The 17,151-nt window shown below is 33.6% G+C and overlaps 5 protein-coding genes across 7 annotated transcripts in view; 2 read left to right on the forward strand and 3 right to left on the reverse strand.

The window, feature by feature from the left end:
* Positions 1–261: 261 nt before the first annotated feature.
* On the forward strand, positions 262–1,298 carry LOC105229773 (FAD-linked sulfhydryl oxidase ALR). The gene is made up of 3 exons (XM_011210213.4): positions 262–518; positions 617–840; positions 900–1,298. Exons 1-3 carry the CDS (start codon positions 408–410, stop codon positions 1,060–1,062), a joined length of 498 nt encoding a protein of 165 aa, XP_011208515.2. The 5' UTR covers positions 262–407; the 3' UTR covers positions 1,063–1,298.
* Positions 1,299–2,011: 713 nt separating this feature from the next.
* On the reverse strand, positions 2,012–8,087 carry LOC105229776 (cytochrome c oxidase subunit 6B2). 2 transcript variants are annotated; one of them, XR_007422473.1, is made up of 3 exons: positions 8,073–8,087; positions 6,035–6,198; positions 2,237–2,505 (listed from the first exon to the last, which is right to left on the reverse strand). XR_007422473.1 is itself a non-coding variant. In XM_049454257.1 (2 exons), the coding sequence occupies exon 2, from the start codon at positions 2,516–2,518 to the stop codon at positions 2,261–2,263; it is 258 nt and encodes an 85-aa protein (XP_049310214.1). In that variant the 5' UTR covers positions 2,519–2,540; positions 6,035–6,185; the 3' UTR covers positions 2,012–2,260. The 2 variants fall into 2 exon arrangements, 1 of the variants encoding a protein (XP_049310214.1); XM_049454257.1 differs by lacking the exon at positions 8,073–8,087 and having other exon boundaries at positions 2,012–2,540; positions 6,035–6,185.
* LOC125775251 (uncharacterized) lies at positions 3,073–3,603 on the reverse strand. The gene has a single exon (XM_049454256.1). It carries the CDS (start codon positions 3,530–3,532, stop codon positions 3,269–3,271), a length of 264 nt encoding a protein of 87 aa, XP_049310213.1. The 5' UTR covers positions 3,533–3,603; the 3' UTR covers positions 3,073–3,268.
* On the reverse strand, positions 3,759–6,028 carry LOC115065703 (arginine/serine-rich protein 1). Of its 2 annotated transcripts, none has more exons than XM_049454253.1 (2): positions 5,850–6,028; positions 3,759–5,690 (listed from the first exon to the last, which is right to left on the reverse strand). In XM_049454253.1, the coding sequence occupies exon 2, from the start codon at positions 5,136–5,138 to the stop codon at positions 4,155–4,157; it is 984 nt and encodes a 327-aa protein (XP_049310210.1). In that variant the 5' UTR covers positions 5,139–5,690; positions 5,850–6,028; the 3' UTR covers positions 3,759–4,154. The 2 variants fall into 2 exon arrangements, with proteins under 2 accessions (XP_049310210.1, XP_049310209.1); XM_049454252.1 differs by having other exon boundaries at positions 3,759–5,661; positions 5,724–6,028.
* The window catches only part of LOC105229775 (ATP-binding cassette sub-family D member 3), a 32,978-nt gene continuing 22,472 nt past the window's right edge, over positions 6,646–17,151 (forward strand). Inside the window, exon 1 of the mRNA XM_049454247.1 lies at positions 6,646–7,264. Coding sequence (XP_049310204.1) covers positions 7,152–7,264 — 113 coding nt within the window. The 5' untranslated portion in view covers positions 6,646–7,151. The remainder of the gene's footprint in view (positions 7,265–17,151) is intronic.

Raw genomic sequence — 17,151 nt, forward strand, 5'->3', positions numbered from 1 at the left:
GATGGCGTTGCCATATACCCTTTAATATATGAATAGAAAAATTACACCGCAAAAGCTGTTAACAATTTAATTTATTCAACTACATATTAAAAAAGACTTAAACAAACGATTCTAACTATTTAAATAAACAATAATTATAAATATTAATTTAAACAGTGGAAACAATGCTAACTTAACTATTTCAAATTAATTATGACGGCGTTGCAAATTGTTGTCGGCTTTGGCATTTGCTCTCTCTCTCCTAACCTCACATACAATTGGCAAATGCTTATTCGTGTGTTTTCGTCTTATTGTCATTTCATCACAGCTGACAGCGATTGCGGCTATAAATTCTTACTTAAATAAAAGGGTGAAAATTTCAAATTTTATTTGATTTATTTTGACTGCAACTTATTTGGAAAAGAAACATGTCCAAGCACGATGCTTATGGCACGCCTGCTAAGCCCGATAACAATTGTCGCACATGTACCGATTTTAAATATTGGTCAAAACAACAGCGGCAAATATTTCATAAGGCGGTAAGTGATTGTACATTCTAGAAACGCGGAATCATCACATATAAATGTGTTGAAATGTTTCATGACTGCACGTTTATTAGTGATACGAATTATTGCAGGATACGCCAAAGGAGGAAACAACCGAAAGCAGTCCAGCCTCGCGAGATGGCTGCCCATTGGATAAAGTGGCACTAGGTCGTGCAACTTGGGGCTTATTACATACAATGGCGGCATTTTATGAAGATAATCCCTCTGATAATCAAAAGCGTGATATGAAAACATTTCTAGAAGTGCTGTCACGTGTCTATCCATGTGAACATTGTGCCAAAGATTTTCGCAAAGAGTATGTCAACAGTTGAATGTTTCCAATAAGTGACACACAATAACTTTTTATCATTGCAGCCTCAAAGAGCATCCGGCGCAGGTGAATTCACAATATGAATTCTCACAATGGCTGTGCAAATTCCATAACCGTGTCAATGTAAAGCTGGGTAAAACACAATTTGATTGTTCTAAGGTTAATGAGAGATGGCGAGATGGCTGGCTAGATGGTTCCTGTGATTGAATTAAGTATTAACCTTGTTTATACAAATATTTGATTTCAACTAACGAGGGTATTGTTACAAAATAAGCTCTTGTAAAGAGTAACAAGTGAAACAATTATTGTTGTTGTTGTAATCGTTTCATAACTGCTCTTATGTAGATTATAATCTACTTAGATAATAATGGTAAACATATTGTAAAATTAAAATGTAAAGATATAAGCTGTATATATCCTAAACGCAAAAATGTCTACATTAATCTATATTTTATTAATTTATTTTATAAAGACAGTTTACTAAAAGTAAAAGAGTCAAAATTTCAAATTTTAAAACCAGTGTTATGTGTGTGTACTGGAAAGTAATTGGATTTCTTAGAGTAAATATATTACTTACCGATCCAAAGGGTTAGATACTCGAAATAACGCGATCCCACGACCGTCGGGTATAAGTTATCGGGATAGGTTATAGTTAATAATATATATACAAATCCGGTTCAATTCAGGTATCGTAGAACCGGCTGTTGTGGGAATTGTAGAGTTAACGTTTTAAGTTTTTTTTTAACCAGTAAAAAAAATCAGAAGAACAAGAATACTTAACATGCCGTATTCTGCGATTATCGATATAAAGCGCCTAAAAGTATGCAACATTCTAATCCATGTAAAAAAAAAGATCGACCGATTTCCTGCAAGCGACTTACATCCGGTATTTGATGTTCTAAAAGACATTCGGTTTTAGAATAACCACACTCTGGCAATTCACAGCTGGATATAACTTACTGCGGTTTATCTGCAAGATTAAAGGTTTAGCTTTTGTAAGTTGTTTTTGTCTATTTTAGCTAAAGATATGCCAGCTCTTGGTCACCTATAACGTTAGTGTTCATTCCAATTACTTACAATTCTCTCATTCCTGCTATCTGCTGAACACTTGTTGTTGTGAAATACATATATCCAAATTTAAAAAAAAACATACACCTTCACATTTTATCTAGTTATTTATTTATCATTACATAACTGATTCAGTTTCAATTTGAATTCTTACTATCAAATAGCCAGTATCTGCTTCGCATATTGAAACATCTCTCTACGTAAATAATACATAATTATATAGATGTGGGAGTGTATTATGTTTTAGTTGGTAGTTTTGTCAGCATTTTTCCCTTTCAGCGCAAAAGCAAGGATGTGGGTTTGTTGTTTACTCCCACACACACACAAAAATGTCTATTTAGATTCTGCCAGGGAAGGTACCCTCATCGCGTTGATCGTTCCATCTTTCCACCCAAGCATTGGGGCACATCGATGAGAATACTTTCTTGAAGTAGTTGCATGGCTCGTATTTTTCTCCACGCACCTTCTGACAGCGATGGTAGTCAATGTATGATTGATAGCAGTAACGAGTCACGTTCTGGTTGGGGAAGCGTGGATCGAAGGGCGCTGTTTCCATTTTGTACGTCATGGTTTTTTCTTTGCCTTTTTTAGACATGGGAAATGTTTATTATAAATTACTGCAATTAATAAATCGCAACAACAAGAAAAAGGCAAAGCCAAGGAGCAAGCAGCGAGCGAGCAATATTTGATGATTTTTATATGAAAAGTACACGGTATACAAAGACATATAAGAGAAATGGTTGGTTATGGTTAGTTATGTTATGAATATCATTAATTTCGTTTACAATCAATACATATACTATGTACATATATCAATGTCTATAATTAATTTTAAATGGATCAAATCCATATGTATTTCTTAGCGAATAATACACATATGAATTGAGAAAGTGTATTATATATAAAAAAAAATAACATAACAAAAGATAATATTTAAATCGGTATGTTCTAATAAAAACGATAATTTAAAAGAATTAGTTAAAAATAAAATTTTTTGTTCTCTATGAAGTCAATGTAAACACTTCCAACGAAACTGTAAATATTTCTTGCGCATATTATATACGAAGTTGCCACTTTGTAGTTCATTATAAATGTAAGACACATTTTTTTAACAACTTGTGCAGGAATTGTACCGAAAAAATTTAGTACTTTTTTACACTAAAAACAATTTTATTTAAGTAATTTATATTAAATAGGTGAAAAAGTGGATTTACATTGTGAAAATGCGTTTATGTGGCTGTAGGTATTGCTGTTTGTATGTGTTTTGAAGCGCTTAACATTTTGGATAGTAGCATGGATTATGTCATTTAACAATAATTGACAGCAAACTAATAAAGGAAAAATTTTAAATTCGGCCTGGAAAGACACCGGCTTCCAGTTGTTCATTCCACTTTTCCACCCAAGCATTCGGACACATTGTTTTGAAAACTTTTTGAAAATATGCGCATGATTCATGCCCTTCACCACGACTCTTCTGACAACGATGGAATTCCACATAGGAAAACCAGCAATGTCGCGTCACATTCGAGTTTGGAAAACGTGGATCCATCGGAACTGTTTCCAACTTATATTCGGGTTCTTTTGCTTTCTTTTGTTCTTTTTTCGACATTGGCAATTTTCTTGTTGCTCTTCAATCAATCACTTCACGTTATGTAATATTCATATATTTATATATATTTTTTGAATTTTGATTTTTGCAAACGAAAAAATTATGAAAATGATGCATGAATGTTAGTTGAGAGTAATGAGAAATTTTAAAAAGACGATAAACTAGGATAAAATGTTGAGTAAATTAGTAAAAACATAGAAATTAGATGTTATGAAACTAAAGCGTACTCATAAAATAACACTATATAATAAATGTATGTTGTTTACACGTATATGACGTAATAGACAGCAACAAATAAATGTTTTCCAAACAACGTTTGTAAAAAAGTTTAAATTTGCTGATCGAGTGCTCATTCAGTTATTTCTTTCTATTACTTCATTATAATACCCACTTAGCTTACAAATAAAATAAAAACTTACAACTACTTTTAGCTTTAAACTGAAAATTATTCACAGGAAATTCGAAGAAATGGAATTGATTCGTAGTTCAATTTAAATAAACTCCTATAATTTAAATATCTATATGTATATTGTTTTTTAGTTTTATGCACAGAACTCATGTCATATTGGGGAAAACTCGAAGTATTCATTTCACTCAAGTTCTATTTAACGTCTATTTAGGTTCACTTAACCAGCGGCCTAGTGCCGCCGTCCGAATCACACGCGTGATTTTTGTACTTGTTAACCTCGGCCAAGTACAGCGACCAAAAGTCTTTCGGGTCATCACCCTGTTCAGCTTGAGCTTTCGGCTTAGCCACCACACCTGTTTTAAGAATTTTTCCACCACGCCGGCGTCCAACTATCGGCGGTGGTGGTACAACTTTGTTACTTGATGTGGCTGCATTTGAGGTAGACGCTAACACAGGAGCCGCCACAATAGGTGCAACAATGGCAGGCGCAGTGGCAACTGGTACATGTGGATGTTGTTGTTGGGCTTGCATTTTTTTGAAAATTTCCAAAAACGAACCATCATTTGCAAATACTGGATGTGAAGCCTCGGGCTTTTTTGGTGGATATACCTTGCCTTCCTTAGCAAGTGCTTGTCGCAATTTCTCTTCCATTTCACGATGTATGCGCTCTTTATCGATTGGTTCATCTGTATCGAGATTGTAATATGCTCCAATAGGTTCACGCTTGGGTAAAGGTAAATGTTGCAGATCCGGCGTATTTTGCTGATCGATATCTGTTGTTTTAGAACGACTGCTTTCCGTTGAATTACTTTTAGAACTCTTAGCTACGTTATCATATTGTCTTCGATCAGCATCCATCACATTACGTGAACGCTTTTCTGGGCTGCGTGAGCGTGAGTCTCTTTTGCTACTACGATGTGAACGTGTATTAGAACGACTTCGACTACGAGAATCTCTATGTCGTCGGCTAGAGTTGTGTCTATCTCTTCGACTGTAACTTTTACTGCGACTACGACTACGGGAACGTCTGTTGTTACGTCGCTTACGATAATCTATGGATCGACTACGACTGCGACTGTCATTGTAGCGACGATGACGCGAACGACTACTGGAGCGGCTGCGTCTTTTTCGTTCTTCCCTCCGCGTATCGTGATCATATCCAACATCACGCTTTTGCCGGTGACTCATAGAAGACATTTCAGTATTTTATTTTGTTAGCCGTTGGATGTGTGTTGTTTATATCTGTAAATCAAACTATAGCCCTTTTAATAAATCACATTACAATTTCGCCTTTTGCTGCTTTTATACTCATAACAATCTTTATACGATATTGAATACTATTATGTATTTTTTTTTTTTAACGACATATTTTCTTGTTCATTATCAAAGTGCAGCAAAGTGACTGTCTTTGATTATGGGTAATTAGAAATTTTGACGTAATTTGGAAACAAGAAAATATTAACGATAAGTGTTAAAGAAATATATGAAATTAATGTATGTAATTCAATGCTAAAAAAAGGACATTACATGTTCGCTCTTACTGTATTCTTCCACTTTTGCGAAGCACCAAGCTTTCACTATCGTGTGTTTGGTGGGCAAATGCTTCGTTCCAAAGTTTCACTCTCCGGCTTTGTTATGCAGTACAAATGCTGTCGTAATATAGTTGATATTTCTCAGTTGAATTAACTATTTTTGCGGCTCAGCGTGTTACAGTTGTGTCCTATTCATGGAAACGTTTTTTAAAAATTCCTGTGTAAAAAATGAACTTGAAGGCATGAATACTTCGTGTTTTCCCAAACTGTGCATTTCAATTCATTATCTCTTCAAATATATACTTAAATATTTGTTTTCAGTTTTTATACCCTTTAACATAAGAATATAAACGAGTTGTCCACATTTAAAACTTACTCAAGTCAAAAAATATTTGTTATGTAATTTTATTTTAAACCCCCCCATGTTAAGAACTTCGCGAGCAGTCGTCACCGCCTAGACAACTCTGCTGAATTATCCATCAATTCCATTCCTTTTCAAATTTTTTCCAAGACGTATACAAAACAAAAATAAGCAAGCACCATTTTCTGAAATTTCCATACCTTGAGGTCTCCGAAAGAGCTGTGAAAATTTATTACTTTCAATGTAACTAGATGTTACGATCCAATGTGGCTGCTTGAGATTTTTCGTCTAAAATCAATATGGCGATTGACGGAACGATTCACAATCGGTTAACGCTGAATTGCTGAATGTTACAGGGTTGCTGCTGGATTAATAGAATAAGTTACAAAAATTATTTTTATATGAAGTTAAGATTATTTGAAATTAGCTCAAAATTAAACTATTAAAAGCAGAAACGACTAGAATTATTTATTGCAATTCAAACGAAATACTTTAAATTTAACACGAGGTTACCACAAAATACTAGAAAACAACTGTATATCGGTATTTAACACCAATAGAAAGCCATTTTGCCTATTTTATCTTATCTCTTTGCTACTTAAAGCTTTACAAATATTGTTAATGCATTTATCTGAGATTTTATAGTGAGTTATTTAAATTATTGTTGCAGCTAGCAATATCTTATTTAATTTTATTTCCCACATCTGGCAACATACGCGAAGTTAGGATAAAAAGAAATGTGTTGACAAATCATTTGACAGCTAAAAGAGCCTGTCAGAGAACGCCTGCCCAACGTTTGTCAAAGTAGTTGGAGCCAGAGTATAACAGTATTATAAATTGTACTTTGGTTGGAGCAAGTGGATGTGGTGTTGAAGTGGAATTGATGTTGAGCAAAAAGAATTAAACTGCTCTGATAGATATTATTAACAAATTTAGCGGATTTTTCGGTTTTCGAATACGAAAATTAAAGCAAAAACGTGTGCACAGAAAACAAAATCCAATGATAAAATTGTTCGCTGGTGTTCTTAACGCGATAAAAAGTAGTATTTTGCTACATTCTGCATGCTAAATAGTGTGAAATTTACTTTCTTGCTGTGTAAAGCAATAAGGCGGAAATTCAAGATAAGTGAATAAAAAATTACTAGGTTCTATTAACGTGTTAACGCGTAGAAAAAAGATAAAACGGTTAGCAATAAGTGAATTTTCTGGACGTTTTCCAGTGATTGAAGCGTTCGGCAAAAAAAGCGTGTGACAGTAAATTTCGACGTTGTAAGATCCACAAATTTTGCGGAAGACCAACTGGCGTAATTGGCAAACATGGCACCAGCGCTAAGTAAAATAACACAAAATCAGAGCGCCATAGTGGGAGTGGCGGGTGTTTCTGCCGCTCTTTGGATAATTGCTTATGGCAAAATGTCCAGCAAGCGTAGGTGAGTGTGAACTTTGAAACATCCATACATATGTATGCATATATTCATTAATTACTTGCTGCTACTTTCCTTATACTTTTATTGAATGTTTGTGGGTTGTTAGACATTAGAAAAGCGGTTTAAAAACTTCAACGCTGACATTGCAAAAAAAGTAAATTTGGCGCTAAGATTTCGACTCGCCGCCTATTGTCTGTATTGTGTATGCGTGTGTTTATGCATTAGGCATTCCGGTTTTTAATAACACATAATGGAAAAAAATGGTCAGCATGCGAATTTCCAGTTTTCAAGTGCAATCGTTTAGACTAAATACCTCGGAAGCGAATATCCAAAAATTTTGCTGTTGCTATCATTTTGTTTTGTCTGGGTAGCCAATCAGCATTAAGTCTAAAGCAATTATATTATACTTAAATGCAGTTGTACAAATGCTATTTTATTTGTTGTTGTTTTTTTCGAATTGCCTTCTTTGTTTTTTCGTGCTAGTCACGATCAACCTTACTATCTTTAGTAATTTAGTTGTTTCTTTATTTTTTTTTATTTATTTTTTGTTAATTTGTATATTCATATCTTTATATCTACCACTTGAATTCGATTTGCTTTAATTCTCTCTCTACAACAGATATGTATGTATATAACTGCGGTTGATTAAGCTTTTATTTACAGCATCGTATAAATCTTTCACAATTAGAAGCACAACAACAATAATTGCAATTTTATCATTGCACATAGAAGTAAATGTGCAGCAAGTTTTCCCATTATACGCGCATTAATGTCCATACATATGTATGTATGTATGGAAGTATATGCTTACCATTCAAAGTGTTTTTTCTGCGACCAGCTTTTTTGCGTCTTCCCTTTTGATTACACGATCAGCTGAGCGCGCTGCATAAGTTGTCTGACAACTATCTGTTCGGTGTCCAGAGATTTGTCCAAGTATTCATATATTTGTGTATTTGTAAAGTTTTTTTTTGTATGCAGACTGTAGGCAATACATACAAACAAAATGCAGTAATGTGCAGTTTGTTTACAAACACCTATTAGCACGTTCACTACTTCAATTTAATGCCTCATTTTTCTTGTATTCGTCTTGGTTTCGTTATTTAGGTCATTTGACTTTTTCCATTTTCGATTTTATTTCTGCATGAAGAAATATGCAATTACAGGTGAATGAAAAATTGCATGTTACACATATTTATGAAAGGGTGTTCCAAGTTAAAGCAAAATACATAATTTTTTTCGATTCGGTGGGGGGAGAGTGTGAATATACTTTTCATTTTGGTTCATGAATTTTTTATAATTCTCATAATGTCACCTGATTTTTGTTTTTTTTTTTTTGTTATTTTTTCTCTGCTTATACTTATGTTTTATAGGAAAAAAGTTAATGTACTTGTAATGCAGCCATTACTCGTTGTTTAAGTATAACTAAATCAAAGGTTGACTTTAAAATGTTAATTACAAAAACGTGCGATATTTATAGTGCATATTCTGGAAGTACACATGTATGTACGCATGAACGTCCACTCCCTTTCTTTGTATTTATGTGAGTCCACCTTTGTTTTCTTTATAATTTAACACATGATTTTAAATAATTGAAACCGTTGAACTTACTTTTCATTCACTATTCAGGAAGGCAATATATAGTTCCTGTTAATGTTAAACATTTTTTTTTGTTGTCGCTTTGTTAAATAAGCCTTCAATGTTAATATGCTGATATATTCAATACCAAGAGTGCGCATCAATTAAATACAAGTGTATAAATAAGCATATTGTATTAATTTTGTAGACCACCTTTTCAGGGTCAGAGTATGCTCCACATATAACCAAATATAACAGTATTTTAATAGAGTTGAGGAAGTAGATTGAACACTCTCCTTGGCTTTCTTGAGAATGCTTCATGAAATGCAATTGTTAAATAGCGAATAATGGAAGTAATTAAATGAAAAGCTAAGTGACTAATATGTTTCTACATTATTTTATGGTTTCCTTTAAATTATTTGCTATGAGCTATATATATTTATACAACTCATTTACTTACATTGTCAATTCATTCATTCGTTTTCTTACTGAATTCTTAGTAAATTTGTAGTGGCATCTGGAGTTAATTTGTTTTTCCTCTTTCAGTTTGTAAATTAATTATAGTGTGCTATACATACAAATAAAGTGAAATATGTGCATATGACGACAACTTCTGTATATGAAGAAAACTATAAAATATATGGTGTACTCACAAATTGTCCTAACACATCGTAAAATTATAAAATCATACATTTTTACACTTTTTTAAGAAAATTGTTGTTATATTACTTACAAAAAATGAGTTTACGATATTGCAATTATCAACGCTATGTTTTCGGTTCGTTATAGCTTATAGCTTTATGAGACTATATGAAACCCCTAATAGTTTATATTCCAACTCAAAAGTATATAGCATTGATAAAATATTACCATACTTGAGATTAGGAAAAGCTAAAAGTTAAAAAGTGTATGTGTGTAATTATATACATATCTATATATGTACATTCAAGCATGCCGCAGTTCTCGTTAAAAAGTAGTTTATAATAGGGGATTTTATAATTTTAGTTATTCACAGATTTATTCGTATGTATGTAAGTATATGCCACAACGTTCTGGGAAAAAATCTAGTTAATTTGTTAATGCTATATCATTTTAAGGGAATTTATGAATCTGTCTGCACCGAAGCTACAAGTATAATACCGACATGACTAAATCGATATTCACAAGACTATATTTTAGAGAGTCTCCATCGTTTCCTGCTTAATAACATCAAATTTCTTAGCAAACTTAATATACATAGGATACAGGCTACCTAAAAACACGAGGAATTTGCAGAATATAATTATCTACTTCATAAAAACTTTTAATATCGCATTTGTTAGCACTCCACGCCGCCCATCGCAATCGCACTTCAACACTTGTACATACCCACATTGATTTATTTATATAGTATTATCTATGTATGTATATATAAAAAATATTATTTATACAGCACATGGTGATATGCGATTACAAAGAACTTTAGAAAATGTGCTCATATAGGGAGTGACAAAGCTAAAATGTCATTGACGCATGACTCAATATGCGCTGCAGACTGAAAAAAGTGAACTTTGAACATTTTATTGAGACTTTGTTTTAGTTTTAAATTTAATTTAGAAATATGTATATGCACTACTATTGCTTTACGTTCAGCATTTTTCAATTCGTTAGTAATTTTTCAATTGCATTTGAAATGCTGGCATAATTTGAAGGCACCAAGAAGGGCGCGTTCAATAACTAAAATCAATTTTAATGCATCTGAATAGTTAATTGTGTTGAAAACGCTTATTTCCCTATACATACCTGTATACATATGCATATACAGTCATAAATACCAAGGTGTGCACACATGCATGAAGTTTTCGCTGAAATTGAGCTGAAATAAAAAAAAATATTGATTATCATTTTCATTAATTTGTAGCGCTTTATGATAAGTGGTTAGAAAACAGATATTTTGAAACGGAAAATTAAATTCATATTAGCCAATATGTATATATGCAATATTATTCATTTTGTATTTATATTTACGGATGTACATATATATGTATGTGAACTTCCCTTAATTTTTATGTTTAAATGGGCACGCAAGCGGAAATAGTAAAACTTTGTATATTTACTAGACATTGCACTGCTGCTAATAAAAAAGTATGAAATAAAACAAAAGAATGAAAACAAAAAAATGTCCTCACAATTGCATTTCTCGTAGCGCATAAAGGGTATTTTTATTATCGATATTTTGATTTTGATTGAACAGCTTACATGGCAGCTATATGCAATAGTGGTCCGATCTTAACCATTTGTTTGTAGATTGTAAAGTTGCTTTGGTCAATAATCTGTACCAAATTTCATGAAGATATCTCGTCAAATGGAAAAGTTTTCCATACAAGAACTTGATTTTGATCGTTCAGTTTGTATGGCAGCTATATGCTATATTAGATCGACCTGAACAATTTGTCGGGAGATTGTAGTGTTGCCTGGAGCAATTATCCATGCCGAGTTTTGTGAAGATATCTCGTCAATTGAAAAAGTTTTCCATACAAGGACGCGGATAGCGCCGATTCCGTCAATTGAGCAGCTTCCTGAGGTGGGCAAAATTTCAGAATGATATCTCAAAAACTGAGCAAGTAGCGACCTTTCTCGCTTCCTCGCTGCACGGAACCTAACACTCTACACCACTAAAGTACAGAGCCCCAACAAAAACCTTAAGTCGCTAGCCGGCAGGAAATGTGGAAAAGGTAAAAAAACGTTGTTAGGAACATACAAGGCAATCGACCGGCCGGTTCTTAACTACGTTGCACCAATATGATCGCCTGGATGCACTGAAACGCAGACGAGGAAGCAACAGACATGTCAGAACACTACATTCCGTACTATTATGGGATGCCTCTTGATGTCTCTTAACGAACAACTGCACAGCAAGGCTCGCTCACTCACAGTCCAGGAGTACAATGAAATCCATTCCAAGTAGTTTCTGCTAGGGTTTTTTTTCGTAGAAATCATCCCTGCAGTCATCAGCTTGAAGCGGAACCGTCTCAAAAGGACCTTCCCCACATCCGACGACGACAAATGACAATACGCCTACCAGACTACGAACCCAACTAACTTCAGACATGCTCTGACTGCCATTCACAGTGGAGCCATAAACACTTTCACCGACTCCCTCTCAGTGAATGGCGTATTTGGCGTCAAATCGTCACATGTACACCTCGAGTTGCCGCGAAAATCGAGAGTGACCGTTGCACAGCTTCGTTTTGGATACTGTTAAAATATTAACCCTACACATCTGACACCCTTTTCCCTCGATGGTCGAACCCCGTCGAAATAGCTCGTTTCCTGGGCCTACCGTTCAATGACCTCGATGGCAGCTTATGTGAACCTTTCCCTCCAGGCTGGGACTATATAACCGTTTAAACAACAACATCAGTACATATATACGGATATAGCTAAATCGAATCAGTTCGTTTTGCCGATCAGTAATGCATATACATATGTGTATGTATGTATATATATTTATTTTTTAAGGTAGCCAACGTTTCCTTCTCGATGTTACAAACTTCATAGCAAACTTAATATACATTCTTCAGAGTACTTATTATATACTTCATGCAATGTTAAAAACGATTAAAAATTACATGTCATCAACACACATACTTACGTATTTACATACATAAGTATGTACATCATACATAAGCACACAGAAAACGCCTTAGTTGAATTAAAACTCTCTGTAGTTAAAATAACGAATTGGCCGCATAAAAAAACCGAAATTTAACCCTAGACTTTCGTGCATTCCTTTCATCTACTTGACCTTTGAACTACACGCCATATACATACATATGTATTAATATGTGTGCCTGTTTGTATGTTCAGTGGCGGACAAAAGTCTACATACACCCCCTATTTCCATTGATATGAGAGTACAAAAAGTTTTTAGAAAAATGTATTTATACAGTTTTATTCTAATATTTATTATAATAACAATTAACTAAAAAAATTCATTATTTAACATAAAACAACAAATTTATGGAAGAAAAACTCAAAAATTGCTTTGACAAAAGTCTACATACAGTTCAAATCTCCTACTTTGTACATTGTAATATTAACAGTAAGGTAACGTTAGCCTTTTTATTTTACTTCAATATGTTTATTGTTTGATATTTATTGAATTTAGTTGTGGTTTAAACATTTCAATAGCTATAATGGCTCCGCGAAATGAAATATCAATTGATGTAAGAAATTTGGTGATAAAAGAAAGAAAAGAAAAAAAACATATGGTGAAATTTCTAAAATTTTAAGCTTGAGTCGAGCAACAGTACAGACAATTCTAAAAAACTTTAAAAATAATGGTTCCAACGAAAATAAACCTCGCAGTGGACGCCCCAAAAAACAATCTCGTAGAGACGTCAGCCTGATTCTCAACGAAGTAGACCAAAATCCAAAAGTAAATGCTCCAAATATAGCCGAACGCATAGTAAGTACATCACAAATGAGTATCCAACCAAGAACAATAAAAAAAAACTCTAAACGATAACGGATTCCAAAGTAGAACACCACGGAAGAAACCTTTTATTTCTGAAAAAACCGGAAACTACTTTTAAAGTTCGCCAAAAAACACAAAGAAAAGGAAATGGATTTTTGGAAAAAAGTCTCATTTACAGATGATTCTAAATTCACCCTTTTTGGTAGTGAAGAAAGGGCTAAAATTTGAAGGAAAACTAACGCCACGCTTGAACCGAAGAACGTAGTATCAATTGTGAAGCTCGGTGGCGGCAGCGTAATGGTTTGGGGAGTTGTTGCGGCCTCTGGAGTTAGAAATTCGGACTTTATTGAAGGTGAAATGGACGGTTATAAGTATAAGTCTCTGTTGCAACATAATTTGAAGCCTTTGGTGGATAATTTAGGGCTCGGTTCCGGTTGGATATTTCAACAAGATAACGATCCGATGCATGCGGCGCAAATTGTCAAGGATTGGTTGCATTATTATACTCCAAGTGAATTAAATACACCACCTCAAAGTCCAAATATGAATATTATTGAACATGTATGGGAGATTTTGGAGCGTAGAATTAGAAAGAACCAAATTTCTAGCTCTGCTCTACTCTAAGAGCGCATATTGGGACCTTGGAACAGCATTACATTTGCAGCGTTGACAAATTTAGCAGAATCAATGCCACGGCGTCTTCAAGCAGTTATAGATACCAATGGGGACCCAACTAAATACTAAAACGTCTTAATAACTAGCATTTTTTACAGTTTTTCGCACTGAACTAAGATATTTTTGTACTGTATGTAGACTTTTGTCAACACAATTGGTGTACTCACAACCTGTCGTAAAGCATCGTAAAATCGTAAAATTATAAATTTTTACACTTGTTTAAAAAAATTGTTGTTGGATTTCATACAAAAATGAGTTTACACATTTACAATTTTCAATGCTATGTTTTCGAATCGTTATAACTTACAACTTTATGAGACTTGTGAATTGCACAAATATTTGAGTTTTTATTCCATAAATTTGTAGTTTTATATTAATTAATGGATTTTTTAAGTTTGTTGTTATTAGAAAGAAGATTAGAATAAAACTGTATCAACACATTTTTTTAAAAAGTTTTTGTAACTACTCTCACACCGAAGAAAACAGGGGGTGTATGTAGACTTTTGTCCGCCACTGTATACGTATTTACATACATAAGTATGTACATCATACTCGTACGTAAGCACACAGAAAACGCCTTAGTTGAATTAAAACTCTCTGTAGTTAAAATAACGAATTGGCCGCATAAAAAAACCGAAATCTAGACTTTCGTGCATTCCTTTCATCTACTTGACCTTTGAACTACACGCATATGCATGTATGTATGTATGCCTAATCATTAGTGATTTGTTGTTGCTGTTGTTAAAACCGGCTGTTTCAAATTCAAACACAGCAGTCTTCATGTTTCCATTTTAGTAACCGAATCCATTTATTCTTCATTCCTCTTTATGTCAATAAAAGTTTCCATAACAAAACCATCGTAGAATTTCGGCAGAAAACCCGAATTTGCTTCGTACTTATTTGTATTGCATTTCATTAATAAAATATTGCAGACACAAAAATAAAAGTCTAAATTCCATTTCTTTTGTTCATAAGCTCATGTTGTTGTTCTTGTAGCTGCAGAAAAAATTCCAAATTAATTATTGACACTGCTGCCGAGTTAACGACACATTGTGCGAACTGTTCGTGATGATATAACTGTTTAAAGTTATGTAACGGCATATTTAATTGTTAGTTGTGCTCTGCTGTTGAATATAATTATTTAAATAATTGAATTTCTATATGAAAAGTACATTTTTATATTGTATTATTTTTTGAACATATCGTTTACTATGGGAATGCATTATTCAGTAGTTACTTTTATAGTTTACGTCAGAACAATATGACGTGCGAACAAACAATGCACGTTATACAGTTTTGATTGAACTAACGTCATCATAGAATAAGTAATTAAAAGTATTAATAAATAAATAGTAAACACCCAAAAATTTCATAATTTGTTGGTTGGTCAAAGAAACATTTTGAATTTGTATAGAAATGTATACATATGTATGTATGTATATTGTGACAAAAAAGCATCCGGAAAATTTATTTTATTATTCATCAATATTTATTTTTTCGCCTTGAAAGTAATCCCCACCAGCCAACGATTACTCCAGTCCTCGAAACACTTTTCATAAGCACTTTTCGGGGTGGCCTTCAGCTCCTTCAGCGAATTTTGTTTGGTTTTTATTCTGGAACGACTAAAAATAGGTTCCACGGAGCACAAATTTCAGTTTGGGGTACAAGAAAAGGTCACACAAAGCCAAATCTGTTGAATACGGTGGTTGATCGATTTTGGTTTCTAATTCGATCGCATTCTTGGCTGCTACCACAATCGCGACCGTTTTAAAGCATGTTCTTAATAACCGTCTGTCTCTCCGAAAAAAGTCATGATGCATCAAATCGCGAATATCGAAAAAAACAATGAGCATCACCTTGATTTTTGAGCGGCTTTGGCGTGGCTTTTTTGTTTCGGCTCGTTTTTTCCCTCCATTCTGAAGGTCGTTGACTTGTTTGCATGTTAAACTCATAAACCCATGTCTCGTCGGCAGTTATAATGCTCTCCATGAATGTGGGATCGGAATTCGCACGATCAAGCATGTCCAAAGAGACCTGTTTAAAGTACTCATTTTGAAAAAAAAATCTGCTTTATCAGAGCGTGTCGAGCAAGAACGCATTTTATACACAAAATATCCACCAAAATAATTCGAACGGACTCAAGAGATATGTCGACGTCTTTTGCCATCTCTCTAACACTTTCCTGAAGATTTTCAAGGACTATAAGTTTCACTTTTTTAATATTTACATTAATTTAAGAGGTGGGAGGGCGTCCAGACCGAGACATGCCTTCAACACTCTCTCGACTTTGAAGGCTTTGAACCACTCGCGGGCTTTTTATTCACAAAACTGAAAAACCCTAAGCATTCGCAACGTTTCCGCACCCAAAATTCGGTTAGAACTAGCAAATTTGAAACAAATTCATTATGAAATATTTTTATCCATTGTAAAATACGCAACGCATTGAGATGTCGATTTTCATACACTTCTCTTAAGGCAATTTTTTACCAGCGAAATAATTCGCCACAAACAGCAACGGGTATTAATATTTTAATGTCAGGTCCAAACTATATATGGATGCATAAAAACATCCTAAGCAAGCTTCAGGCGAGTCAAAATGTGTATAGATCACACATACACAGCGTTTTCCAGATGGAAAGCAATTCCTTTAATATTGGCCACAGCTTGTTATTTTCGGGCTAATTGTTGAGGGTACAATTCCGAATTAAGAGTTTTGGCCGTAGCGGCGGAGCACATGGTAGATGTTTCCCTGCCAATCTCACTGAACGCTCAGCAAATTCTTCCGGATAGTCTATCCTTTCCTATAATATTAGCGGGTATAGTAACTTTTATCTGACCGCTACTATACCATGATGACTTTCATTTTTAAATTCTTTCTTGTTTGTCTTTATTGCTATTTGTATTATCTGCTATGCTAATTTTCAAGCATATATACGATTTTTTTCAGTAATCATTAAATATATAGTTTCACATTTACATATTGAAGTTTTTAATTGTTATTTTATGTTTTATTTGATTTTTGTTATATAAATTATTTCTGTTTATTTTTGTAATCAAAAGTTTATTTTTTTAGATGCTTACAATATTTTGAATAAACAAAAATATAGATAGATTATAGAAAATTCAGCAAATAAAAAAATTAATTCTGAAAATAAAAAAACAGAAAAACAAAAAAATTCTA

Source organism: Bactrocera dorsalis, chromosome 4, assembly GCF_023373825.1.
Source record: "Bactrocera dorsalis isolate Fly_Bdor chromosome 4, ASM2337382v1, whole genome shotgun sequence".
NCBI classification, from domain to species: Eukaryota; Metazoa; Arthropoda; class Insecta; order Diptera; family Tephritidae; genus Bactrocera; species Bactrocera dorsalis.